The 25,536-nt window shown below is 60.4% G+C and overlaps 1 protein-coding gene across 1 annotated transcript; it reads right to left on the minus strand.

Annotated features, from left to right (window-relative positions):
* Positions 1-431: 431 nt before the first annotated feature.
* COL6A1 (collagen type VI alpha 1 chain) lies at positions 432-22,404 on the minus strand. Its single transcript, XM_080657979.1, has 35 exons — positions 22,211-22,404; positions 21,403-21,532; positions 19,650-19,850; positions 18,222-18,381; positions 17,924-18,052; positions 17,807-17,827; positions 17,618-17,638; positions 17,494-17,538; positions 16,381-16,434; positions 15,751-15,795; positions 15,599-15,625; positions 15,322-15,348; positions 15,190-15,234; positions 14,842-14,895; positions 14,641-14,703; positions 13,879-13,941; positions 13,677-13,730; positions 13,545-13,580; positions 13,304-13,366; positions 12,030-12,092; positions 9,571-9,633; positions 8,402-8,464; positions 7,996-8,046; positions 7,784-7,819; positions 7,121-7,183; positions 6,954-7,019; positions 6,308-6,343; positions 5,884-5,920; positions 5,622-5,630; positions 5,361-5,494; positions 5,011-5,120; positions 2,807-2,990; positions 2,531-2,711; positions 1,987-2,016; positions 432-1,798 (listed from the first exon to the last, which is right to left on the minus strand). Exons 1-35 carry the CDS (start codon positions 22,305-22,307, stop codon positions 1,176-1,178), a joined length of 3,084 nt encoding a protein of 1,027 aa, XP_080514105.1. The 5' UTR covers positions 22,308-22,404; the 3' UTR covers positions 432-1,175.
* Between the last annotated feature and the right edge of the window lie 3,132 nt (positions 22,405-25,536).

Here is a 25,536-nt window from a genome sequence, read left to right on the forward strand (position 1 = left end):
TCCTCAAACTACGGCCCGTGGGCCACATTCGGCCCGCCGAGGACATTTATCCGGCCCGCCGGGTGCCACTGCCTGTCCTGCTTAGCAGCCGACTCGTCCCAGGCCCGCAGTGCGCATAGGAATTTGTTCATAGTTTTTTTTTTTTAAACTATAGTCCGGCCCTCCAATGGTCTGAGGGACAGTGAACTGGCCCCCTGTTTAAAAAGTTTGAGGACCCCTGGTAGAGAGTTAGAAACATCAATGAGAGAGAAACATCGATCAGCTGCCTCCTGCACACCTCCTACTGGGGATGTGCCTGCAACCAAGGTACATGCCCTTGACCGGAATCTAACCTGGGACCTTTCAGTCCGCAGGCTGACGCTCTATCCACTGAGCCAAACCAGTTAGGGCAACGGTGGGGATTTTAACTCCTCGGAAAGACAACCACCAAGAAAAGAGTGAAACTTTTATTTGGAAACTTTGCTGAGAGGAACACAGTTGAGAAAAACACAGGAAGGAGTAAAAAATAAAACGAACCAATAAAGAGGGTTTTCAGTAAGATGCAGAACCACTCACTCCCCTGAGGAGAGAGCTTGGGCACATCACCGGGTGGCCCGGCTGCCAGGCCTCACCGTAAATGGGTGGGGGGGTTGATGGGATAGCACCTTTGTTCTTGGGGTTTGCCGGGACACGGGGTCAAGGAGACACTACTGAATGCTGCTCCCTGGAGGTGCTGGGCAGCGTTCAGTTCAGGCTGAGGCTCGGGAGCCGAGGCCCAGGCGAAGAGTGACGCGACCCTCTGATGACGGGTTTAGGAAGTCCTCTCAACCCTGCTGCCCGGGCGAAATGCAGTCTGTCATCTCCCGAAAACTGAGTAGTGGCTTTGACTTTAGTGTAAATGAGATGTTACGTGGAGGGATCTGTAGGGTTACTGAAGGGAGTGGGGGCAGCGGGCAACTGACACCCCAGAGAAGTGAGGTCTTGGGGTCCTGATGGGCTGGGGCAGGAGCCTGCGGGCGGTCCGGGATGTAACTCGGGTTCAGGTGTGAGGGAAGGTGGCAGGACCCCTGGACTGGGGTGCAGACACCCGCTCACATGGCAGCTTTCCAAGCTTTTCCTTTAAAAAAACCTAGCTAATTGGGTCGGTCAGGAAGCTCTACATCACATTTCACTTTGTTTCAGTTTGGGGAGGCCGGCTAGCCCTGGGCCACCTTCCTGGACACCGTCTGGTAGAAGACGCCCCGCAACAGGGCCTGGTAGCTGGGCACGCGGAACAGGTGGCGCTCGCCGAAGGCCACGTCGTACTCGGCCGTCTTGCCTGTGACCAGGACGCGGATGTGCGGCTCGTTCACCTGCTGGCCCACCACCACCACGAAGACCTCGATGCCCGCCCGCTGGGCCTCCTGCACGGCCTTCTCGATGGCGGCCGCCGTGGCCCCCTGCGAGTTGCCGTCGGAGAAGAGCAGCAGCCTCTTCTTGGCGGCGCCCGGCGAGGCCTCGCGGTAGAAGCGGGTCACGTACCGGAGGGCGTCGTTGACGTCGGTGGCGTCGTTGAAGAAGTCCATGGCGTCCACGGTGCTGGCCAGCACGGTGTAGTTCTGCAGGAACTGCAGGGCGGCGCGCTCCGGCTGCTGCTGCCCGGTGCCGCTGTACTGCACCACGGCCACGCGCACGTCCTGGGCCGCGTCCGCCTGGCCCGCCGTCAGGAAGCGCTCGGCCAGCCGCTTGGCAAAGCGCTTGGTGGTCTCGAAGTTGTGGCTGCCCACGCTGGCCGAGCCGTCCAGCAGGATGGTGATGTCGGCCGGGGAGGAGAACGTGACTGCGGGCGGGTAGGGGTTGGGGGGTCGTTAGCACATGGCAGGGCTTCAACATGGCCAGGGGTGGGGGACCGGCCAGAGGCACCGAGGCTGGGAGAGCCAGAGCCCACCAGACTGTCGTTATCTCCAGACCTTCCCCACTGGGCACCGCCCCCCCCCCCAACGCCCTGCCCACACCCCAGGTACTCACTCGGGCAGGTGTAATCTGGGCATTTCTTGTCTGTAAGAGAAAGACCCCACTCGGCATGAACCCAGTGATCACAGGGACCACTGGTCGGTCTGTAGCCCCCTCCCCCAGATGACACCAGCGCATCTCCGTGGATGGCACAGTGTGGCCATGCAAATAGGCGGCGCCCCTGAATGCCCCACCAGCACCCCACCTGGCCCCTCCACCCCACCAGGAAGGGGTGTCCCCTTATTCAAGGGTGGATCTTTGAGGGGATGGAGTGGCCCCCAGGCATTATTTCATGGTCCTCACACCAAGCCAGTGAGGGGTGAGGCAGAGTCTTGACCCTCTGAGAATGGGGAAACTGATGCTCAGAGAGGTTTGCAGGGCAGACGCCCCATGATGTGCTGCCCCTGTGCCACACTAGTCCCAGGCATGCGGATCCCAAGCCCCCTGTGGGGAGAGGGCCCAAGTCTGACCCCGGCAGCTCTGGCTGCGGCCAGCACTGTGATGCCCTTCCAGCCCAGCTGGGTGGGGCCCCGTGCCCGCTGGCCCCGCCCGCGCCCACCTATGCAGATCTGGGTGGTGATGTTCTTCAGGAAGGCGTCCTCCAGCAGCTCGGCGTAGTTCTCTTTGACCAGTGAGAGCCCCGGCCGGCCCTGGGAGGCTAGGCCTTGGCAGGAAATCACGTTGAGCTGGTCAGAGCCCGCGACAAAGCCGAACACGTCCTTGATGCCCACGGAGACCACCTGTGGGGAGGGACCGCATCAGCCAGCCCCAGTGGGGAGAGTGCCCGCACTGCAGGGAGCGAAGGTGGCCGTGTGCGGTGTGGACGTGGCCCCACCTGAATGTCAGGGCCGCAGAGCACGCTGAGGGGTGTGGTGTCCCTCTGGGTATCCGAGCGGCCGTCTGTGATGACCAGGGCGATCCGGTTGTTCTGAGTGGGTGGCAGGAGTCGGTCCCGGGTGTACTGCAGGGCCTCGCCTGTGAACGTGCCGCCCGCCATCCATTGCAGCTTCTTGATGGCTCTGTGGGGCCACAGCAGGGTCAGCACTGGGGTCGGGGGTGACCCTGGGCCTGCTGCAGGGGCTGGGTCAGCATTGGGGTCAGGGGTGAGCCTGGGCCTGCTACGGGGGCTGGGTCAGCACTGGGGTTGGGGGTGAGCCTGAGCCTGCTACAGGGGCTGGGTCAGCACTGGGGTCAGGGGTGAGCCTGGGCCTGCTACGGGGGCTGGGTCAGCACTGGGGTTGGGGGTGAGCCTGGGCCTGCTGCAGGGGCTGGGTTAGCATTGGGGTCGGGGGTGAACCTGGGCCTGCTGCAGGGGCTGGGTCAGCATTGGGGTCAGGGGTGAGCCTGGGCCTGCTGCAGGGGCTGGGTCAGCATTGGGGTCGGGGGTGACCCTGGGCCTGCTGCAGGGGCTGGGTCAGCATTGGGGTTGGGGATGAGCCTGGGCCTGCTGCAGGGGCTGGGTCAGCATTGGGGTCGGGGGTGAGCCTGGGCCTGCTGCAGGGGCTGGGTCAGCACCGGGGTTGGGGGTGAGCCTGGGCCTGCTGCAGGGGCTGGGTCAGCATTGGGGTCGGGGGTGAGCCTGGGCCTGCTGCAGGGGCTGGGTCAGCATTGGGGTTGGGGGTGAGCCTGGGCCTGCTGCAGGGGCTGGGTCAGCATTGGGGTCGGGGGTGACCCTGGGCCTGCTGCAGGGGCTGGGTCAGCATTGGGGTCGGGGATGAGCCTGGGCCTGCTGCAGGGGCTGGGTCAGCATTGGGGTCGGGGGTGAACCTGGGCCTGCTGCAGGGGCTGGGTCAGCATTGGGGTCAGGGGTGAGCCTGGGCCTGCTGCAGGGGCTGGGTCAGCATTGGGGTCGGGGGTGACCCTGGGCCTGCTGCAGGGGCTGGGTCAGCATTGGGGTCGGGGATGAGCCTGGGCCTGCTGCAGGGGCTGGGTCAGCATTGGGGTCGGGGGTGAACCTGGGCCTGCTGCAGGGGCTGGGTCAGCATTGGGGTCGGGGATGAGCCTGGGCCTGCTGCAGGGGCTGGGTCAGCATTGGGGTCGGGGGTGAGCCTGGGCCTGCTGCAGGGGCTGGGTCAGCATTGGGGTTGGGGGTGAGCCTGGGCCTGCTGCAGGGGCTGGGTCAGCACCGGGGTTGGGGGTGAGCCTGGGCCTGCTGCAGGGGCTGGGTCAGCATTGGGGTTGGGGGTGAGCCTGGGCCTGCTGCAGGGGCTGGGTCAGCACCGGGGTCAGGGGTGAGCCTGGGCCTGCTGCAGGGACTGGGTCAGCATTGGGGTTGGGGGTGAGCCTGGGCCTGCTGCAGGGGCTGGGTCAGCATTGGGGTCGGGGGTGACCCTGGGCCTGCTGCAGGGGCTGGGTCAGCATTGGGGTCGGGGATGAGCCTGGGCCTGCTGCAGGGGCTGGGTCAGCATTGGGGTCGGGGGTGAACCTGGGCCTGCTGCAGGGGCTGGGTCAGCATTGGGGTCGGGGATGAGCCTGGGCCTGCTGCAGGGGCTGGGTCAGCATTGGGGTCGGGGGTGAACCTGGGCCTGCTGCAGGGGCTGGGTCAGCATTGGGGTCAGGGGTGAGCCTGGGCCTGCTGCAGGGGCTGGGTCAGCATTGGGGTCGGGGGTGACCCTGGGCCTGCTGCAGGGGCTGGGTCAGCATTGGGGTCGGGGATGAGCCTGGGCCTGCTGCAGGGGCTGGGTCAGCATTGGGGTCGGGGGTGAACCTGGGCCTGCTGCAGGGGCTGGGTCAGCATTGGGGTCGGGGATGAGCCTGGGCCTGCTGCAGGGGCTGGGTCAGCATTGGGGTCGGGGGTGAGCCTGGGCCTGCTGCAGGGGCTGGGTCAGCATTGGGGTCGGGGATGAGCCTGGGCCTGCTGCAGGGGCTGGGTCAGCATTGGGGTCGGGGGTGAACCTGGGCCTGCTGCAGGGGCTGGGTCAGCATTGGGGTCGGGGGTGAGCCTGGGCCTGCTGCAGGGGCTGGGTCAGCATTGGGGTCGGGGGAGAGCAGAGGCTGGGTGGGCTCTTGGAACTGCACATATGGCTGCATTGCACTCACTCCTTGAGCTCCTGGGCGTTCCTGATGTTGGGGCTCCTCAGGTCCACGTGCTCCTGCATCTGGTTGTGGCTGTACTGCACCACGCCCGCATGGGACTGTCCGGGCTCGAACTGCACGGGGACAGGCACCAAGGTCAGGTGTGCCCCGCTGCCCCTCACCCTCCATCCGTCCCAGGCCAGGCCTGGCAGTGGCTCTCACAAGCTGGTGGTTGGGGTTTTGGCTTTGGGAAACACAATGCCCTGTCTCCCAGAGCCCCCGGGACCTGGCCCCTCTCCAGCTGGGTGTCAGGAAAGACTCCTGCCTCCTGGGAACCACCTTTTCCAGTGCGTGGAGTCCAGGCAGGGACACACCTTGACCAGCTCGTCCCGGCTCAGCCGGTCGATGACCTTGATGATGAAGTCCTTGGCGATCTCGAAGTTCTGCAGCCCGATGCTCTCGGAGCTGTCCAGCACGAACAGGATGTCGATGGGGCCGCACTTGCACTCTGCAGGGGGTGGGGGCAGGGGCAGCTGCTGCTCTATGCCATGCAGAGGAGGTATGGGGGCGCCCCACCACCCACAGGGCCGTCTACCCCAGAGCTAAGACCACACGAGTTAGAGAGTGACACTCACCACAGCAAGCTGGGGAAGAGGAGAAAGAGGAGATTAGATGACGTAAGACCCCGAGTCTTATGTGAACCCCCCACTCGCTCCCCACCTCCTGGGCCTCCCTCACCAGGGTTCCTGGTGCCTCTTGGTGGGAGGGGAAGGGAGGCCAGCAGTGGGGTTGAGAGTGGCCCAGCCCCCAGGGACATTCTCGCAGGTGGGACACACACCTACCCCGCCCCCCGGCCCCATGCTCTTTCCAATAGTTATTCGAAGTAGAGACACTCACAGCACATTTTCATGATGATGTCCAAAATCTCGCATTCCTGAGGAGGAGAAGATACTTGCATGATGGGCTGACTGGCCAGCCAGCCAGCCAGGGCTGCCCCGGGTGCTGGGTGAGGCCTGCCCTCTGGGTCACCTTCCCGGGGACCTCAGCCAGGCTGGGGGTGGGCAGGGGCTTTCACTGTCCAGGGTGTGCCCTGCTCTGACCTAGGCCCCTGCTTCCAGAGCACGGGCATCTGAGGGGGTCACTGACATGTGGCCATCATGTGCCCTCCGTGGCCGTGATCCCCTGTGCCCATCATGTCCCCTGTGGCTGTCACATGTCCCTCCAGTGGCCATCGCATGTCCCCCTGTTGCTGCCAAGGGTTTCCACCCCCATGGGATCCTGAGTGGTTGGCCCCTGAGGACGTTCACAGACACCCACTTACATCCGGTCCTGGTGGTCCCGTGTGTCCTGGGGGTCCCTGTCAGGGAGAAGATGGGAGGAGGGCTGCAGGGTCTGCCCTGGGGCCCTGCTTGCCAGGTTCCTGCACTGTGGGTCTGACAGGAGCTCTTGGCCAGCCCCCCTGGCCCTCGGGACCCCACCTCCCAGCAGGAGCCCCCTGAATGCCAGGGACAGCGGTGGCTTCTGCACATGAAGGGCTGGGGAGAACCAGTAACTGCCGTCTATTATGCGACCATGTCAGCACAGTCTCTTCTTGGTGCCAGTGGGTGTGCTGGCTGTGTGCAGCCCGCTCACGCTCACTGCCCATCCAGTCCAATGGCACCTCCTCCGTGGGCAGGGGCCCCAGGCCTGGGTGCCAGACCTCATCTGGGCCCTGCCCTGGGCTTTGCTGTGCTTCTGTCTCTGTCACCTAGTGACTGGCCCCCTTCTCTTTCCCCATTCAGCACCCCCAATGTGCCCCTCAGAACTGTCTCCTCTGATGCCACCTGTCAAAGTCCCAACTTCCCCAGAGACCTGCTCCCCAATTCCCACCTTCTCTCCCCAGACCCCTTTCTACCCATTATAGCCTCAGAGTCGCAGGTGTGTTCGCCCCCCACCAGTCCCCCTGGGCCAGCCACGCCTCCACTCACCTGGGGGCCTTCAGGGCCCCGGTACCCCTTTGCGCCTTTGACACCTCGGGGTGAAATGTCGTTGTTCTGGAAGAAAAGAGCTTGTGTCACAGACACAGCCACCATCCCCCAGAGTCCTCCCTCGGGATTTCCCAATGTGTGGGAGCAGGGGAGGTGGCTGCACTCACGTCCTCTCCGGGGTCTCCAGCTTCTCCCTCGTCCCCCTTGAGGCCAGGGTAGCCTTTAGTGCCCTGCAAGGGGACAAGAAACACATAGTTAGTGGGGTACAGAGTCCCTGAGCAGGGGCATATGTGCTGGGCTGGGGTCCGGCCCAGGGTTAGTGGGGTGCAGAGTCCCTGAGCAGGCGTATGTGCTGGGCTGGGGTCCAGCCCACGGTTAGTGGGGTGCAGAGTCCCTGAGCAGGCATATGTGCTGGGCTGGGGTCCAGCCCAGGGTTAGTGGGGTGCAGAGTCCCTGAGCAGGGGCATGTGCTGGGCTGGGACCCGGCCCAGGGTCTCGGGGAGGCAGCAGCTGGCCCATGTCTCCCATGGATGTTCAGCCGAGCTCCTTGGATGGCAAGGCAACTCGTCCACCAGAGGCGTCCTGGCTGTTCCTTTTCTTCACCAACTTTTCTATTTTAAATCAGCTTCACTAAGGCACAGTTATATGTACTTCATTTCATTTTTAAGAATAAGTTTCAAAAGGAAAAAGACAAAGGAGATATTGTCTGCCCCACATGTGTGTTTGTCCATGTGAGAGTGTCTGTACGTGTGTACAGGTTCGTCTGTATGCACGCGTGTGTGTGTACGTGTGTGCACATACCAGTAGCCTGGGGATGGGCATGTACTCACGTTTATCCCGGGAGGGCCCCTGCTGCCCGGATAGCCCTGCAGGGGAAGGCAGGACAGTCACACCCGGCTCTGACACGGGCCCCATGGACAATCCCAGCTATCAATCCCTGGTACAACTCGCTGGACAATCCCAGCTACCAATCCCTGGTACAGCCTGCAGGCCCAAGTTGTCCATCTGGCCAAAGGGTGGGGGTGGGGGGTGGGGCACTTACAGGGAAGCCGGGGAAGCCTTCAGTGCCATTTCCGGGGGGGCCATCTTCACCCTGAGGGAGAGACCAGTCCTGTCGCTGTGGGAACCATGCCGGCCTGGACGTCTCCAGACAGCGTGGGCACAGGGGTGGCGCTTTTGAGTCCCTCATCAGCCTGGAAGGCGTCTCCCTGCCCGGACTGCCCTGGGGGCCCCAGGCCTACTTCTCCCCGGTCCCGGGAGCAGGCGGCAGTGACCGCAGTGACTGAGGGGACAGCCACCTGCGGAGGATGCCCCCGCCCAGTTACCAGACCAGGACCTTCATTTAGGCCTTATGAGCCTGGGGCTCGAACCCAGGGCTTCCCAGGGTCTCAGGCAACCAACCAGGTGTCAGCCCCTCCACGACTCTGTGCCTTGGGCCCATCACTCACCCTTTCACCCATCAGTCCGGGGTCTCCAGGGGGTCCTGCAGGCCCTGGGGCACCTCTGGGACCCTAAGGAGGAGAGGAGTAGGTTTGGCAAGAATAAGTGGCACCTGAGGAGGAGCGAGGCAGGTCTGGGGCATGAGGTCTTGCAAAGGAAAACAAGAGGGAGAATCAAATAAAACAGCAGACAAATGCACAGCCCATAGACAGACAACAGGGTGGGGAAGACCTGGGGGTGGGGCTGGGCGGAGGCGGGGAAAGAGGGTGAAAATGGAAGACATCTATAATACTGTCCACAATAAATAATGTGTTAAAAATAGATAAAATAGCAGCTGGGCAGTGATTAAAAGAAGGATTCTAAACCTATGGTCCTGGGGCTCAGAGTCCAACCTCCCGCCTGTGACTCACCCAGGGGCACCTGGGACATGACGGAAAATGGACAGGGACCCACGGGGAATCCGGAACAGCCCATGAGCCCAACAAGGGCGTTCGGAGAAACAAAAGGACCCAAACATAGGCGTGGCTCCAAGCATGTGTCAACAGTGTTTTGAAAAATTGTTAGGGTTTTAGGGAAATGCCGACAATAAAAATTAATAAAAACAGACCTTGTGAAGTCTGTAAGGCATAACATGCAAAGGAAGAACAAGAACTTGGAAAGAGATAAGCCAAAATGCTCATGTTCTTCATCTCTGGGTGGTACTATTGTATTTATTTAGTGTTGTTGGTCTATCATGGTTGGTGCTATTTTATTTTATTTTATTTTTTTAAAATATATTTTATTGATTTTTTACAGAGAGGAAGGGAGAGGGATAGAGAGTTAGAAACATCGATGAGAGAGAAACATCGATCAGCTGCCTCCTGCACACCCCCTACTGGGGATGTGCCCGCAACCAAGGTACATGCCCTCGACTGAAATCGAACCTGGGACCCTTGAGTCCGCAGGCCGATGCTCTATCCACTGAGCCAAACCAGTTAGGGCGGTTGGTACTATTTTAAATTTCAATTCTTTTTTTTATTTTTTATGCGTTTTCCAAATGTTCTAAAAGTCACAAGTACTGAAGTGAAATGAAACATTCATATGCGCTAATGGCTCAGGGGGCTCTCCCAGGGAAGTGCTGGTGGAGGGGAGGGGGTCTGGGGTCAGGGTCGGCCCCTCCTGGGTCAAGGCTACTCACCTCAAGCCCCGGGGGCCCCTCGTCTCCTCGGTACCCTTTAGGTCCAACGGGGCCCGCGTCACCCTGCAGAGAGATGGACATGCCCGCTGGACCCTCTCTCTGCCCACACCAGCCCTCCTGGCTTCACCGCTGGCCTGCTCCACACGCCCTCCCTGGAGTGGAGGCACATCACCTGCCCTTCTGAGCCCAAGGTTGGGGTCCCCTGAGCACTTCACAGACATCCCCGGCCAGGCTGGAGGAAGGAGGACAAGTGCACGTTGTTCACGGAGCTGCTGGCCCCCATGCGCCCCGCTGAGACCCTGCACTGAGGCCCTGTTGTCAGGTGGGTGTGTCCAGAAGAGGTCCTTCTCGGACAAGGTCCTTGCACAACTGTGTGCAGCCCCCCGTTACCCAGCCTGTTCCCTCAACCATGGGCAGCCAGGAGGCAGCGGGCATACTGCTGCCCTTGCCACAGCTACGCACGCGTCCAGCTGCGGCCCGAGGTCCTGGCCCCAGTGCGTGGAGGCACGTTGGGCTGTGTCAGCAGAAATAGGAAGACCAGGGGCATGATACAGCAGTTCCAGAAAGACCCATGGACAAGGGGTGGACATAGAGGAAGAAAGTGCATTGTAATGGAGAAACTGTGTTGTAACAACGGGCTTGCTTCTAACCATACAATATCCAGGGGCAGGCAAAATAGGTTTACAGTTGTGATACAAATAATGCAATAATAACTAATAGTGCAAGAATAAATTCTGTGTTTCGTGTACTCACAGTTGTAAACCTACTTTTGCTAACTCCTCTATGCTCCAAAGGAGTCAAAGATATACACAAAAAATACAGTAAGAGGGGTGGGCGTATTTGGAATCCTGTAAATGGGCAGGACACCCTGAGCAGCACCACACCACAGATCTGAAAAGTGCCTGCAGGCTCATCACAGCAACCTGCGACACAGGCTCCAGCGGGGGAAGGCGCCAGGTGCGGCGACACCCGGGACCAGGCTCAGCTTTCCCATGAAGAGAGGACACGGTTTTCACCTGAGGAGCTAAAATGCACATTCAGAGTCTGAGATCCCATGCCAAAAGGGTAGGTACAGTCTCCACTGTACACTCCTGAGGGGAATGTAAGCTAGACAGAGGTAGAAGTATTTGGCAATTCTCTCTCTCTCTCTCTCTCTCTCTCTCTCTCTCTCTCTCTCTCTCACACACACACACACACACACACACACACACACACACACACATTATTTGGCCAAGAAGTTCTTCAAAGAATTTACATTCTGGGTATAGTCTTGGATGTATTTCAAGATGGATGAAAGATGGATGAATGGATGGATGAATGAGTGGATGGAGAGATGGATGAATGGAGGGATAAATTATAGGCATAGATAGATGATAAACTGATGATGAATAGGTGATAGATAATAGATAATGGACAGAGATGGATAAACAGATAACGGATGGATAGGTAGATGGGTGGCTGGCTGGTTGAATGGATAGATAGGTAATAGATAATGGATGGATGATATATCTTAGATAAATGGCAAAGAAGATAGATCATGGATAGATGGGTGGATGGGCAAACAGACAAATGGAGAGACAGAGGAGCTGACAGTGCGAAGACGGGTGTGGATATTTATGACAGTATTTTCCTGTAAAGCCGAATACTGGGGAAAACCCATGTGTTCACTGAAGGAGAGACGGGCCACTCAGTGAGTTTACACGTGGGCAAGTGAGAGGTACAGGGCAGGTCTGCACCCCTTCCCGACTCCTCTCCAGCCCAGCCCAAGGGCAGGCCAGACCTCTGCTTCCTCAGGTCCCACTCTCCTCCCCTTCCCCCTTCCCCAGCATGGCCATGGAAGGCTGCACCCAGGAATTCTGGAACCTTCTATGCCCTACACGCCCAAATTGATGCTCAGCTTTTGGATCTCACACCTGGGCTCCAGAAGCTGAGTGAGTCCCCCCCCTCCCCCTGCTGCCTGTGTGTCCTGGGCCTCTAATGTGGGGCACCTCCATCCAGGGCTCCGTCCCCAGTGACCCAGCCTTGCCAGACAAGGGCGGGGGTTGTGCCCAGGGCCCTGGGCTCCCTCTGCTGCCAGCTCTGCCACCCCCTTCCATGTGATTACTGGCATCCACCCCCCACATCCCTCCTCTAGCACCATCCAAGCCAGGGTGCCCCTCCCCACCCACTCTGAGGGCAGAGCTTGGGGGCGAAGTGGGAGTCTGCTCACTCAGCTCTGTGTCCTGCCAAATGCCCACCAGATGGCAAAGGGGTCCCTCTGTGAGTGCCGGGCATCTGGGGCCACAGGGGCTGGGCCCCCCCTCATCAATCTCCATTCTGCTGCTCCAGCTGCCCCAGCCTCCGGCAGCTGGCTCCATACCCCCATATCCCGAGGTCTCCCAGGTCATCCCCCCTGGGAGAGAGACCTCCCCACAGATTCCTCACACATGGACACCCCCTCACACCGCCGGGTTTCCTACCGGGTCTCCGGAGACACCGACAGGGCCTTCTCGTCCCTGGTCACCTGGGGGTCCAGCTTCACCCTGGGGAGGAATAAGGCGGTGAGGTGGAGGCCGGGAAGGGCGAGGCCTGGGGGGCTAGAGCTGTCCACGTGCGCCCGGGCCTCATTCTTCTCACCCTTCCCACGTTTTTACAGCTGTGGCCATGTGCTCAGCTGTGCAGTGACGTGTTGGTTTCAGGAGGCCCAGCAAGAGGGCCTGCAGCTCCTCCTGGGGCCCAAGGCCGTCCCTGTGCTGCTCATGAGCGGGGTCCTGGGAGCGGAGCCCCATCCCAGGTGCTCTGACCCTGTCTGCCAGGGGTGCTTCCTGGAGGCCTGGCTTGGATTTGGTCCCATTTCCTGATCTCAAAGGGGTGGGTTTGGAAGGGGGTCAAAGCCAAGTTACCCCTGCTTTAATGTCTCCCCCTCCCCCGAGCCCCGCCTGGGGCCTCACAGTAAACTCACTCTCCCCACTGGGCTCCCGAACACGCACCTGCCCCTCAGCCTCCCACGGGGAGGAGGGGGAGGACGGCCCAGCCCACATCTGAGGCTGCGAGCTCAGCACCCTTTCCCCTAACTCCGGATGGGGGGTGGGGCCTGTCCCCCACAAATCAGGCAGGTCTAGGTCTAGCAAAACCATGCCACTCAACCACGGGGCCACCAGCAGCCCCAGCCACAGGCTTGTGCAGAGCGGCTTCCCACTGTTCCTGCTCTTGAAGTTTTAACAAAGAAAAGTTATTCCTAAGAACGCAAGCTCTGTCTGCAGAAATGTTTAGGGAGTTGTTGTGGGAGGCTGCAGGGATTTAGAAAAGCCCTGGCGAGTGGGGCAGGGCTCGGGGCTAAGGAAACCACGTCCCAGGGAAGATAAGTGACAGCTAGGTAAGGGACAGACAGGTAGCCTGAGGGGAAGACACGGGCCAGAAGGTGCTGCTGTGGAGGGCATCCCTGACCCCGCAGTCAGAGTCCTGAAGAAAACGCCATGCACCTGACAAAACCTCAGGGAGCGAACCACTGTCTCCCTGTGGTTTTAGGTGGCCGTTTCCGTGGGAGCTGGTCCTGGGTGATGAGGGCGAGACCCTGCCCTTTGCCCTGCTTGCCTCCTCCCAGGCCTGGCTCCCTGAGGTCTGGGAGGGGCTGAGGGCAGGAGCTGAAACAGAAATCTAGGGGCCAAAGGAATGTGTCCTGCAATTCTGACAGCCTGTCCTCAGTCTGTCCCCCCAGCGAAGTGGGGTCCCAGCTTAATGCACGGTGACTCACTGGGTCTCCTCTCGGGCCGCGCACGCCTGGGGTCCCCCGTGGTCCTCTCTCCCCAGGGCCACCCTGTGTGGAGAGAAGCAGAAGGTGAGGTTGAAGCTCCAGACTCCTCGATGTGGGAGGGATCCAAGGGCTGGGCACAGGACCGATCCCCACACCCCAGCAGGCCCCTGGCTGGCGATGTGGCCACGTCTGGCACAAAGCAATGAGGCCCAGAGCCCAGAGCCCACCCCGCTGGACTCACCCTATCTCCGGGGGGGCCGTCTGGTCCTGCGTTGCCCTGGGACGGAGAGGAATGAACAGAAGTGTTAGTTTGAGATGGGAACTCAGCCTGAGTCTCAGGAACAGAGAGCAGAGGCCAAATGTGGGTGCTCACCTCGTCGCCGGCCTCGCCCTTCTCTCCTGGGGGACCAGGCTCTCCGGGGTCTCCCTGGGGAGAACAATACACACTCGTCCATCTCTGGCCTGGCCAATGCCCGGACTGCGGCTGGCCCGGTCCTGGCGGCCCCTCCCAGGGCCTGGGCCCCACCCTGGCTGTGGTGGAAGGAGGGTGGGGTAGGTGCCCCGTGAATGCTCACCTCATCTCCAGGGCTCCCTGTGCTCCCTGGCCTCCCAGGCTCCCCATCGGCTCCAGGCTCACCCTGGAAAAACCAGAAGGGTCAGCCCCGCCTGTCCTTGCTGGGGGGACCAGAGACTCCGTGCCAGCCCTGCTCACCCGGACGTCAGGCTGCTTCCCGGCCAGCCCCACGGTTCTCCCGTGCCCCTGCACAACTCCGCCCCAGTCGCTTCCCCCTCCTCGCAGGGACAACCCAGGTTCTCATTAGTGAGGCCCAGTTTCCGGGAACTCGGCTGTGAGCTGGAAGGTGATACCCGAAAATGCATTCCCGGAAACCCATGCGGTTAGGGTTGGAGCGTGTGGGGCAGGGTCCACACAGCTTCTCCGTCTCTCCTAGCACTTCCTGCGGCCACGAGAAACCCCAGGAAACGCCAGCAACAAAACTCAGCCTCAAACCCGAACATGATATCTGTGCTTCGCTGATCTGCCTCCTGGCCGCCATCAGCGTCGCTGCCTGCTCTTAAGTTCTGGTTCCACATGAGCAGGGAGGTCGTGCAGACACTCCTGAGGCAGAGGGCAGGTGCGTGGCGGCGGGAGGGTCCGAGGCTCAGTGACGCGGCAGGGAGTGCTCCCTTTGGGCAAACTCACCTGCCCATCAGTTGAGTTGTGATGTGACCCATAACCCTTGTTTTCTGCCATTTCCAGCCCCAGCCTCCCCCGCCTGCCACTGAGCAGAGCAGCCAATGAAGCCGAGACCCAGCCCCAGGGGGCTCACGGCACCCACCTTTTCTCCCTTCAGTCCGAATGCGCCTGCGTCACCCTTGGGCCCCGGGGGTCCTTGGACACCCTGGTGAGAAGATGGCAGAGGTCAGTCCAGGGTCTTAACCAAGCCCTCTGGTGACTTCTTGAGAGACAGAAGGGTATGAGCCAGTGCTCACACCTGAGAACTTACATCTTAAAGTATCAGTGAGTGAAAGTGACTTACATCGAATCCAGGCGAGCCCTTGCAGCCTGCCAGGCCAGGGTACCCCATCTCCCCCTGGAAGGAGGAAGGCAGGTTTGGTGGTCCAGTCTTTTGATTCTGGCTCACCCACCCCCTCCCAGGAAAGCCCCACTCCAGAAGACACCCTGAGCTTGGCCAGGTGGCTTGGGGTCCACTGGGACCGTGGGCTCCGCAGGAAACATCTCCTACCTTCCCCACTACCTCCAAATGCCCGGAAGTGCCCACATGGTCCCTACCTGCCGATGTCTGGAGAGATAACTGGCTTTGCCCACCGTCCCTTGTCTGACCTGTGGCCCTGGCCACCAGCCCTTTCCCTTGCCTGGGGGTTACCTTCATGCCGTCCACACCGTCGATGCCTCGCTTGCCCTTCTCGCCCTGTGAGGTGCAAAGACCAAAGGGTCAGATGAAGGTCAGACAGCACCCACCCACGCGCAGAACATACGTCCCCACCGCCAAACTCACCTTGTAACCTTTGGGTCCCCTGGAGCCCTGTAGAGACAGGAAGGAAGGGTGAGGGCAGTGGTCCCCCCCCCGCCCCCATCATGGGGAAAGTTCCCCAGAAATTGGCCAGAGAGGCGGAGGAGGACAGCAAGGAGGGGGTGGGCCTCCCAGATCCCTGGGAAGCGTCGCACCAGCCAACCCCCCACCAGCTCGATGGGGCCCAGCCACACTGGGGACGGGCAATGTCGTCCTTGTCCAGGTGAGGGGGGCTGCACAACCCAAGGTGTGCCTCACTCACCTTCTCCCCTCGGCTTCCCTTTTCTCCCTACACAGCAAACAGAGGAGGAGAGGGGGCTGTTACTGGTGTGCCACGCCCGATGCCCTGGGGGAGCTCGGCTGCACTTTGGCTCAGCCCCAGAAGAGGCTGCTGGGGAGGGAGGGGAGACATACCTTCATGCCCTGGTAGCCAACGGGCCCCAGGTCGCCGGGCCTTCCCTGAAACACAAAGGAGGGTGCGCGTTAGACACCCCGGGGGGCAGGGCAGCCCCCACCCAGCCTCCTGTAGCCCACTCCATGCAGGCCCGTCCGTCAGAGAGACTGGGCTGTCGGACTGCCGGCCGCTGGCCCCTGCCCCCTGCTGGCTGGCACCTGAGGGAGCAGCCCTGCTGTGAAGGCCCCACCTCCACTCCTGGGGAGCTCCTCAGGGAAGCTCTGGGGAGGGGAGGGGGAGGTCAAGGGCCCCCAGGAGGAGCTAGGGATGGGCTGTGGGAGACTGGCCATGGCTGAGGCAGAGGGCGCAGGACATTGCTGCGCCCCCCGCCCCCCACCCCCGGCCTGCCCCACGGAGCACAGGCTGGGCTGGTGGGGAGGCCTGAGGGCTGGGCCCCGCCCTGGGGGATATGCTGGACGGGATGTCCGTCAGTGCACCCTCCGGCCCTGGCTGCCCATGTGGCCATGTCCTCTGAGGACCGTGACCATGACACTCAGACACCAGCCATCCTTCTGGAAGTTTCCGTAGCCTGGTCCCCCAGCCTCGGGCTCCCAGCGTTCCCACCCCAGGGTCAGGCGTTGGGCACTCACGGGGTCTCCGGCTTCTCCTTTCTCTCCCGGGAGACCTGGCTTCCCGCGTTCTCCCTGGAACACAAAGCAGATGAAGGTTAGGGGCAGTTTCCCGCGTGTCTCTGCAAAGCTGCGGAAAGGGCCCTACCTGCTTGCATGGTCTTCAGGCACCTTCCCCTCCACCCGTGGCCCATCTCGGGACATGCGAGGTCAGTTCCACGTGACCCCTCCCTCACACCCCACCAGGCTGTGGGGCTGCCCTGCTGGCTGGACAGAGGCCCCGAATCTTTCCTCTCTACCATCCTATGCCCCGTTCCTGCTGCTGTGCTGGCCTCCTAGGCGGGCCGCCGCATGGGCACAAAGACCCCGCCACCCCAGGGAGCCCAGCTGGTGTGGCTCAGTGGTTGAGCGTCAACTCATGAACCAGGAAGTCACAGTTCGATTCCAGGGTGTTGGGCTCCTTCCCTTGTAGGGGGCATGCAGGAGGCAGCTGACCAATGATTCTCTCTCATCATTGATGCTTCTAGCTCTCTCTCCCTTCCTCTCTCTGAAATAAAAAAAAACATATTTTAAAAAAAGACCCCCGGGAGAGGCTGGCTCAGCTCCCGTGGCCAGTGGCCCCATGGCTCCACACCACAGAAGCTGACATTTTTTAGGAGACGCCAGAAATCTGGACTTTCCTGAGCAACGTCCTGATTTGTAAATACCAGCAACACATCTTGATTTTCCAAATCTCCCCGCGTAAGCCACCCAAGGGCATGCCCATCCCCATCGAGGCCCATCTTCAGGAGCCCAGCACTCAGGCGACACTCCGAAAGGGCCAGCTCCTCCACCACAGGAGGAGGCAAGGGTGCTGTCAGACCCCCGCCCCCCACGCCAGCCCTGGGCCACCCCTTCGGCCTGGGGGTCCCTGTGCCTGGACTCTCTCCCCATGGCTGGGGCACCGCTCAGGGAGGGATACTTTCACCATCCCCACACCCAGCCCAGTGGCAGGTGCAGGGTGGGTGCTCAGGACAGCTGCCTGGGGACCACCGTGCCCCTCACACCTGGGCGCCAGGCTGCAGGGACACGTCCCCCACGCTTACTCAACACCTCTTTTCTGGACGTAAGCAAGGGTGGGGCGCAGACACTCACCTCGTACCCTGGGTCACCCCGTGGTCCGGGAGGTCCTCTGGCGGGCTGCACGGCAGAGAGAAGAGTCAGACAAAGACAGACCCTCCCAGGAGGCCCCAGGGCTGGGCGGGGGGCCCACACTCACCTGGCACTCGAAGGAGCAGCACTGCCGGAGAAGGGACAGAGTGACACATCAGAAAGCCGAGGCGCAGCTGCCGCACCCCGATGCCCGCGGGTGCTCAGAGCGCTCGGCTTGGGCGCCCAGCTGGGAGGGAGGGGCCAGTGGTGACCCCTGGGCAGTGGGGGAGGGTAGAAGTGGGGGAGGGGCTCTTACCACTTGTTCCACATTATTTTTCTGAAAATGAAATGAAAAAGTCAAATGAATTTACATTTGCGGCCACAGGATTTCCCAGCACCCGGACACGGGAGGTGACAGTGCGGGGCCACTCACAATCATGTCGGTGATGGTGTCGATGGTCTGGCTGATGACCTCCTCCGCATCGCGGCTCTGCCCCCAGTCCGCCGCCGTGAAGTTGCGCCGGTACGTGTGGTCTGTGGCGATGATGCTCAGCCGTGGCTCCTGGGGTGGGCACAGCAAGCACAAGGGCGATGGCAGGAACCAGGGTGGCGATGACGGCTGGGAGTGCAGACCCTCCCCGTCTCTGCTCCTCCCCACGCCCTGGTCTCTGCGCCCACAGGCTGTGTCCTGCGCCCCCGCCCAGGCCATAGGCCCAGGACGGGGCTCCTACCAGGTGGTCAGGCGTGATGGCCACCGAGAAGACTTTGATGCCCAGGTGCTTGGCCTCGTTCACAGCATCCTCCAGGCCCCCGCATGGCTCCTTGTAGCCCTCCAGGGGGTGCCCATCGGTCACCACAATCAGGTACTTGTTCTCCTTCAGGTGGGAGCCCCTGCAGGGGGTGGGCAGCGTGGGACTCAGCCTGGCTCCCTCCGGCCACCTCTCACCCTGACAGCACAGGGCCCCTTTGGAGAGCTGAGACCTGGTGCTGGGAGGTAAGGGGGGGCAGACACCCCGAAGGAGACCCAGACCCAGACCCAGCTCTGCAAAGCCGTGTTACCTGTTACACTGAATAATGTTTTTCTTTGTTGATCCTGCTATAAAGTAGGATCATAAAAACAGACATTAAGCAGAAAACAGAGTTTTGTGGGGTCACATTTCCCTCGAAGACTATTTTGGCAAATGCACATACAGCCAGGGAGAGCCACGGGTCCTCACGCACCCTGAGGTGTCCTGACCTGGAGCCTCAATCACAGGCAGTGGGTGGTGGGGGTCGGCTGCAGGTATGCCCTCTGTGAGTGGGGGCACCGGGGGCTGTGGCTGGGCTGAGCTGCAGCCAGGAACCAACCCTCTCTCTGGACAGGTGGCTGCTGCCTGCTCACCGCTGCAAAGATTCCACGTAGTGTGCACAGCCAGCGAAGGGATGCTCTTACAGGGACCCCTTCCCTCTGTGTCACCTTCTCTGTCCCTGTCTTTTGTTGTTGTTGTTAAATATATTTTTATTGATTCAGAGAGGAAGGGAGAGTGAGAGAGAGATAGAAACATCAATGATGAGAGAGACTCATTGATTGGCTGCCTCCTGCACACCCCATCCTGGGGATCAAGCCTGCAACCCGGGCATGTGCCCTGACCAGGAATTGAACTGTGACCTCCTAGTTCAGGTCAACGCTCTACCACTGAGCCTCACCACTGGGCTCTCTGTCCCTGTCTTCTAACATCTCTCTGTTTCTCTCTGTCTCCGTGTCCCTGACTGCAGACAGCACCTCTGCTTGGCCCAAGGGTGGCAGTGATGGGGCATTCCAGGCCCTTCTGCTTTCACTGGCTGAGAGAGGGGACAGCTCCGGCGGCGGGAGGGGGGGTGGAGGGGTGGATGAAGGGACTCAGAGTGACCCTTGGTGGCCATGAGTGCAGGCTGGGCAGCGGTCACTAGCACAATCCCCTTGGCCACGGGACTGGTCCTGGGGGATCTTGGGCACCAGAGCTTGGTTTGCCAGTGGGCAGCCCAGGCACCTGGCGAGTTTGGGCGCAGTGACCATACGTGGGTCTGGGAGATGGAACCCTCCGGGGACAGGGGCCTGGGTGGCTCCCAGAGGCAGGAATTATGTCCGGGACCGAGGCCCACGTGTGCACAGGCCTGGTGAGGGGTGGGGGGGTGCTCACCCCACCAGCAGTTCCTCCAGCCCCTTCTTGATGGCGCAGTCCGTGTAGGTGCCCTTGCCGAAGTACTTGACCGCGTCCACGCTGGCCTTGAGTTCGTCGCGGCCGCTGGGCATGCGCGTGAGCCCGCGGATGATCTCTACCTCGTCGCTGTAGTGCAGCGCACCTGCGTTCCACACCAGGTTGCGGTCGCAGCGGTAGTACCTGCGGGCGCGAGGGGTGAGCATGAGCTCCGGTCACGCCCGTGTTCACCGGCACCTGGGCGGCCTCCCGCTCCCGGGCTGTCCGTCCAGCGCAAGGTGACCGCCTTTCACAGATGGAACAGCACCCCGGCCCATTCCGCCCCAGAGGCCCTAAGACGCCTGCTGCCTGGCCTGGTGGCCAAGCCTGGGAAGGCCCGCAAGGTCAGGAGGCACCGGCTCCAGCCAGCCAACAACAGCCTCGGCGCCTGATCTCCAGGGACTTCGGCTGAGAAGCTGTGGGCCTGGACAATGATGGGTGGGACGATGGGGGCAGACCCCGCAATGGGGAGGGCAGAGGTGGTGTAGGTTAGGGGGACTGGGCAAGGCCAGCTCTAAGCAGGACACTGGTGAGGGGTCCCCATGATCTGACTGGGTGCCTCTTCTGCTGTGTGCACCTGGACCCTGACGCTCTCAGTTTTGTTCTGCCCAGGCTGGGGGTGGCCTGCCAGGCAGCCCATTAAGCAGATGGAGTGACTGAGGCTCCTGTGGTCATGCTAACCGTAACAACCGCAAGAGGAGCCTATTCCAGTTCACAGGTGGGGAAACTGAGTCACAGGAGGTTGAGTAGGGGGCCAAGGCACATGGAGGGAGATGGCGGCCCACATGGCTGCCCCAACGCTCCTCCCCAGGCACCGTCCACACGGCCCCCAGCACCTGGGCATTTGGGGTAAGTGCGGGGCTTCAGGTATCATAATGCTCTGCATTGGGCAGCCACGCCCTCTGACCCTGCAGCCCCTTTTGGTACGGGAGGTTCGGGCCGGTCAGCAGGTCAGCAGGGACAGAGAGGGTCTAGGGATGGGGCCCTGCACAGATGGGTGAGGAAGAGTTGGGTTCTGACCTGTGCCCCTCCCCCCTCTGCTCTGTCCTTCACTGTGGGTGTGTCCTGTCCTTGGCCACACCCATTGCTCCAGGCTCTCCCCACCCCACCTTCCCAGTGCTGTTGATTGGTCACACCCATGAGTGAGAGTGAACGAATGAAGTGTGCCATGCCCAAACCCAGACAACCAAGCTGGCAGCCCTCTCAGGCCCCTCTGTCTGCAGCACTGGGGACACTGGGACATTTCATCTGCACACAGGCTCTGACCAGTCATGTGGGCAGCGGCTAGTGTCCAGATGGTTGGCAAGGTGCGCCCCCTCCAGGCTCGGTCAGGGCCTCAGGCCAACTCCCTAAACCTGCTCAGTTTGGTCTGGGAGGCAGTTCCCTGTATGTATTGGGGTGACAGGAGCCCCACATCACAGCTCTGGCCCTTTGGCCCTCCCTGCTGACTAGTGCCCTCCCAGTAGCCTGGCCCACCTCAAGCCCTTCTTTGGCCCATCTGAACCACCGAGGACATTGGGAAGGGACTCGAGTGGCCAGACCAACACTTCCCTTCTTAGGTAGGGAAGTTGAGACTGGCTCTGCCTTCTGGGCTGTGGCAGGCATGGCACCAGGCTGGCCGGTGCCCTGGGCCCGCTGGCCTTTCCTCTGAGTGGCTGTAGAAATGCAGGAGAGAGCTCAAGGCATGCCCTCCTACCTGTCGTTCAGGTTGTCGATGAAGCGCTTGGTGAAGGCCTTGACCTTGTCCACCAGGGCCCCATAGGGCTTCAGCCTCAAGGCCACGCTCTCGGAGGTGTCCAACACAAAGAAGAGGTCCACAGGGCAGTCTGGGCCAGGGAGAGGAGACAGTCAGCTCATGCCCTGTGCCCTGAGGCCACACTGAGGCCATCTGTACCCACTTTCCCTTCCAGCCCCTCTCACCCCACCAGCCACCTCCCCAGGCAGCCACTCCCACTGCACCAAGTGGCCTCATCAAGGAAAGCTGGCACCCAGCGATGGGGTGGGGTGACCGTGAGAACCCCCGCATTCGGTCCTGAGAATCCTGCCAGGCCTCCGGAAGGCAGGCAGCCCCGCCCTGGACAGCTAAGGCTGCTTTCTCACTAGGTGTCCGAGTTGAATTTAAAAGTCCCAGGGGCATGAGCTTCAGAAAAAGGTGCGTATGAACAGGTAACCATGTTTCTTGACTGACTGCCAGGCAAGGAATCGAATGGGATTGACTGAGATGGAGCAAAACCAGCACTCGATGGCCAGGACAGCCGCTCACGGGGTGCTGGAGGCTGGGACCCAAATGAAGTTCATTCTCCCACCAGGCCCTCTGGACTCGCCCGTGGTGCCCATAGCCCAGGGCCTTGCTGGAGGATCCCGGGGAACTGGACACTGAGCTGGGGAGTTTCAAGCATCCAGCGAGGCCCATCTACAGCTCTCAAGTCAAGGGAAGAAGCCAGGTCCCAGCCCTGTCTCACCAGCAGCAGAAGCACAGTGGGAGAGGTGGCAAGTCCACTCACCTTGGAAGGCAATGGCCCTCTCGGCTGCCGGGAGGTCCTGCGCGGTGGCCCAGCAGGCCTGCAGCAGCAGGGGAAGCAGAGCGTGGGCCAGCCTCATGTCCCCGGCCTGCGTGTCACCATCGAGCGAGGGCAGGGGTCAGGGTGGGCTGAAGACAGCCAGAGAGAGAGAGAAAAGTTGTCTCTGCTCTTGCTGGAGTTACTGCCCGGGAAGGAGGGAGGGAGGGGCCGAGGGAGGAGGAGCGGCTGGAGGAGGAGGCTGGGGCGGGCCCAGGGCTGGAGTGGAGGCCGGGGTCTCCTCCAGCTCAGGAGTGAGTCACTGAGAGAAAGAGTCTGGTCTGAAGCAGTTTTGAGCCCAGGACACTGCTCCGCTGAAGGAGGTATTTCCCGTTCGCGGGGACTGTGCTCCTGGCGCCCAGGAGAACAAAAGTGCAGCTGAGTTTAAGATGTCTGAAAAAGAACCGTCACCCCAAATGAATTTCCTTGAAACGTGTTTTGGTTGCTTCCAATCCAGAATCTTCTTGTGGAACTAATCTGCATGTTTACCAATCCCCATACTAACTCTTCCTACAAATGAGATGCCATTGATTTCAAATCCTTTGCTTTGTCGGATTTATGAGTTATTTTTCATGTATATATATCTTCAGTTTAGTCAAATACATATTTGGAAAAGACATTTCAATTTTTACCGTGAGAAAACAAAGTCAACAAATATATGTATTCAAGATCCTGTGTGGGTGGGTTCCAGATGTGGTCAGATCACCCCTGCCTCAGAGAAGGTCCCAGAAGATCTTTGCTGGAGCTGGAGCTGTTGACACTTGTCTAAAATCAGCCTAAATGGTTTATCCTTTAAAAACATACAAACGTGTACAACCATCGTAAGGAAGCGTTTGAAAAAAATTCAGAAATTATACTTCTCAGTGATTGTTCTAGGGTTTCTTCCAATATTTTCTTCGTTTCCCCCACCTACTTTATACGATTTTTATAAACTAATTGTACGGGTAATCTTCCTGCCAATGATTTCCTCCGGATTGTGCTGAAGGCATTTCTCCCTGTGCCCTGGGGCTTGGTGCTGCGGCGTCCAGCTTGCGGGCACCCTGTTCAAACGGTCAGATCCGCGTGCAAGGCTGTGACCTGCTCATTCGACCTCGGCGAGAGCACACTGTCTACACAATGGAAAGAAACGTCCACCTTGCTCACGCCGGGGCAGCTTTGTGTGGCCTGAACTTCTCCAGGGCAGGATCATGGGAGTCTGCTGAGCGGAAGGCTGCTCTCGCTCAGGGGCCACCCGCCCCAGATGGGCTGGAGGTGCCTTCAGAAAATTTTATTTTTCCTTAAACAAAAAAGATACATGCTCATCATAAAGAGATTACAAATACAGAAAAACACCATTTTGTCTCACTACCCAGAGGCAACCAGAGCTAACACTTCCCTTTCTCTCATAGTCTTTCTGTTTAAACATGTTTACAGACATATGGTCACCTGTTATATACCTGTTTAGACACCTGGTCTTTTCTGATTATAAAAGTGACATGTAGGCACTAAAGAAAAGATGCAAAAATACAGAAAATATGAAAAGGAAACTAAAAACCACCCTGCACCCTACGTCCAGATGTGCACAGCTGGCTTGCTGTGTTTTTCACATGGTGGGTGGCGGGGGGAGGCTGTCTTTGACTCCTTACTCTCCAGATCCTTCTCTCTCCGGGAGCGCTGCCGGGTCCTCGCATGGTAGGGTTGCCTCTGAAAGTGTCAACATGGACCCCCCCAATCCAGGCCAGTCAGTAGTCAATGTTCATGCACAAAACCTGTCCCAGCTCCTCCTGAGAGCTGGTGAGAGATGAGCTGGCGGGAGTGGGGTTGGGGGTGGGGTGGGGGTATCTGCAGGGACTGGGCTGAGGGTGCAGGGATCTTTTGTGGGGGTAGCAGCAGGGCTACTGCAGGTTTGAAGGACCTTCTGGAGCAGCTGGTGGCACACTGGCAGGTGACCAGGGAAGGGCCTGGCCGGTAGGTGAGCCTCTGTGTTCTTGTGTCCGGGTAGCCCCTCTCTGGGCCAGTTCCACCATGAGGAGCCTAGATCAGGGCGGTCCCATTTCAAGTGAGAGGAATCAAGGCCCGGGGGCTGAATGAGGACATGGGCTGGGTGTCCAGGAGGCTTGTGGGACAGGCCTGTCCCCGAGGACCTGAGGGAAGAATGGGGTTGGTGACAGGGAGAAACCCCCACTCATCTCCGGGTGGCTGTTTCAGGGAGGCATTGGGTGCCGTGTGTGTGTGTGGGGGGCAGTTGGAGGCATTGGGTGCCGTGTGTGTGTGTGGGGGCAGTTGGAGGCACCCAGAGGGTGCAAGGCACAGAGCCTGTGTGTGTGTATGTGTGTGTGTGTGTGTGTCCGATGGTGCCCAGGAGGTGATCTGAACCCTGGAGCCCCAGCCAGTCCCCTGCTCACCCCCTGGGCTAGACTGGGACCCTGGAGTCAGTCCCCCTGACAGGAGCCTCCCTGAGCCCCTGGGAAGGCCTCTGCTTTCTCCCCCTCGTTCCCATGTCCCGCGACTCTTGGTGCCTGGAAAAGTCAGTGGGGCCGAGGGTGGGGTGGGGTGGGGGGTTGGGAGATGGGGGAAGGACCCACAGCTCTGCTGTCAGGGTGGTGGGAGCAGGAAGGAAAAACATCCTGATGGAAACCTCCTTGTATCCCCAGGAAAGTGACAAAGGAGACTCTGGTGCTGCCAGGCCTGCTCCCTATGGAGAGGGGTGGGGAGGGGGGAGTGGGGGGGGGTGCCTGCTGGGCCAGCCTGGAGCCCCTGCCCCTCCTTCCACGCCTCCTTCCCCGCCCCCCTTCCCTCCCTCCCTACCGGCTCCGTCCTCTCTCCGTGGAGCGTGGAGCAACAGCGCCCCCTGTGACACGCAGACTCCAGCCTAGGGCAGGGCCTTCCTCCTTTAAAAAAAAATCCTTGTCCTCCCCTCCCTCCACCCTTTTACTTTTGCTCCAAGAAAACCTCCCAGCACTAGAGGGTGGTCCGGCCTCCTGCTGGCTCCTCCAGCCCCAATCGGGACCTGGGTGTGCCTGGACCCCTGGGCCACATCCACCCCATGTTCAGCCAGAGTTGACCCCGTTATCTAGACGGGGAGACTGAAGGAGGTTATCTTCCCCATAGCCACAGGGCAGGTGAGCGGCTGTGGAGACAGACCCAGACCAGTGGCCCTGGCTGACCCGTCCTGAGCTGAGCCCACCTCTCTGCCCTGCCCAGGGCAGCTTGGACATAGGCAAGTCGTCCTCTTTGGGCTCCAAAAACTCAGACTCCACCTGACAGAATTTTCTAGAAAAGGAAGACAAACA

This window comes from Plecotus auritus, assembly GCF_963455305.1.
Source record: "Plecotus auritus genome assembly, chromosome: 2".
Classification (NCBI taxonomy): Eukaryota; Metazoa; Chordata; class Mammalia; order Chiroptera; family Vespertilionidae; genus Plecotus; species Plecotus auritus.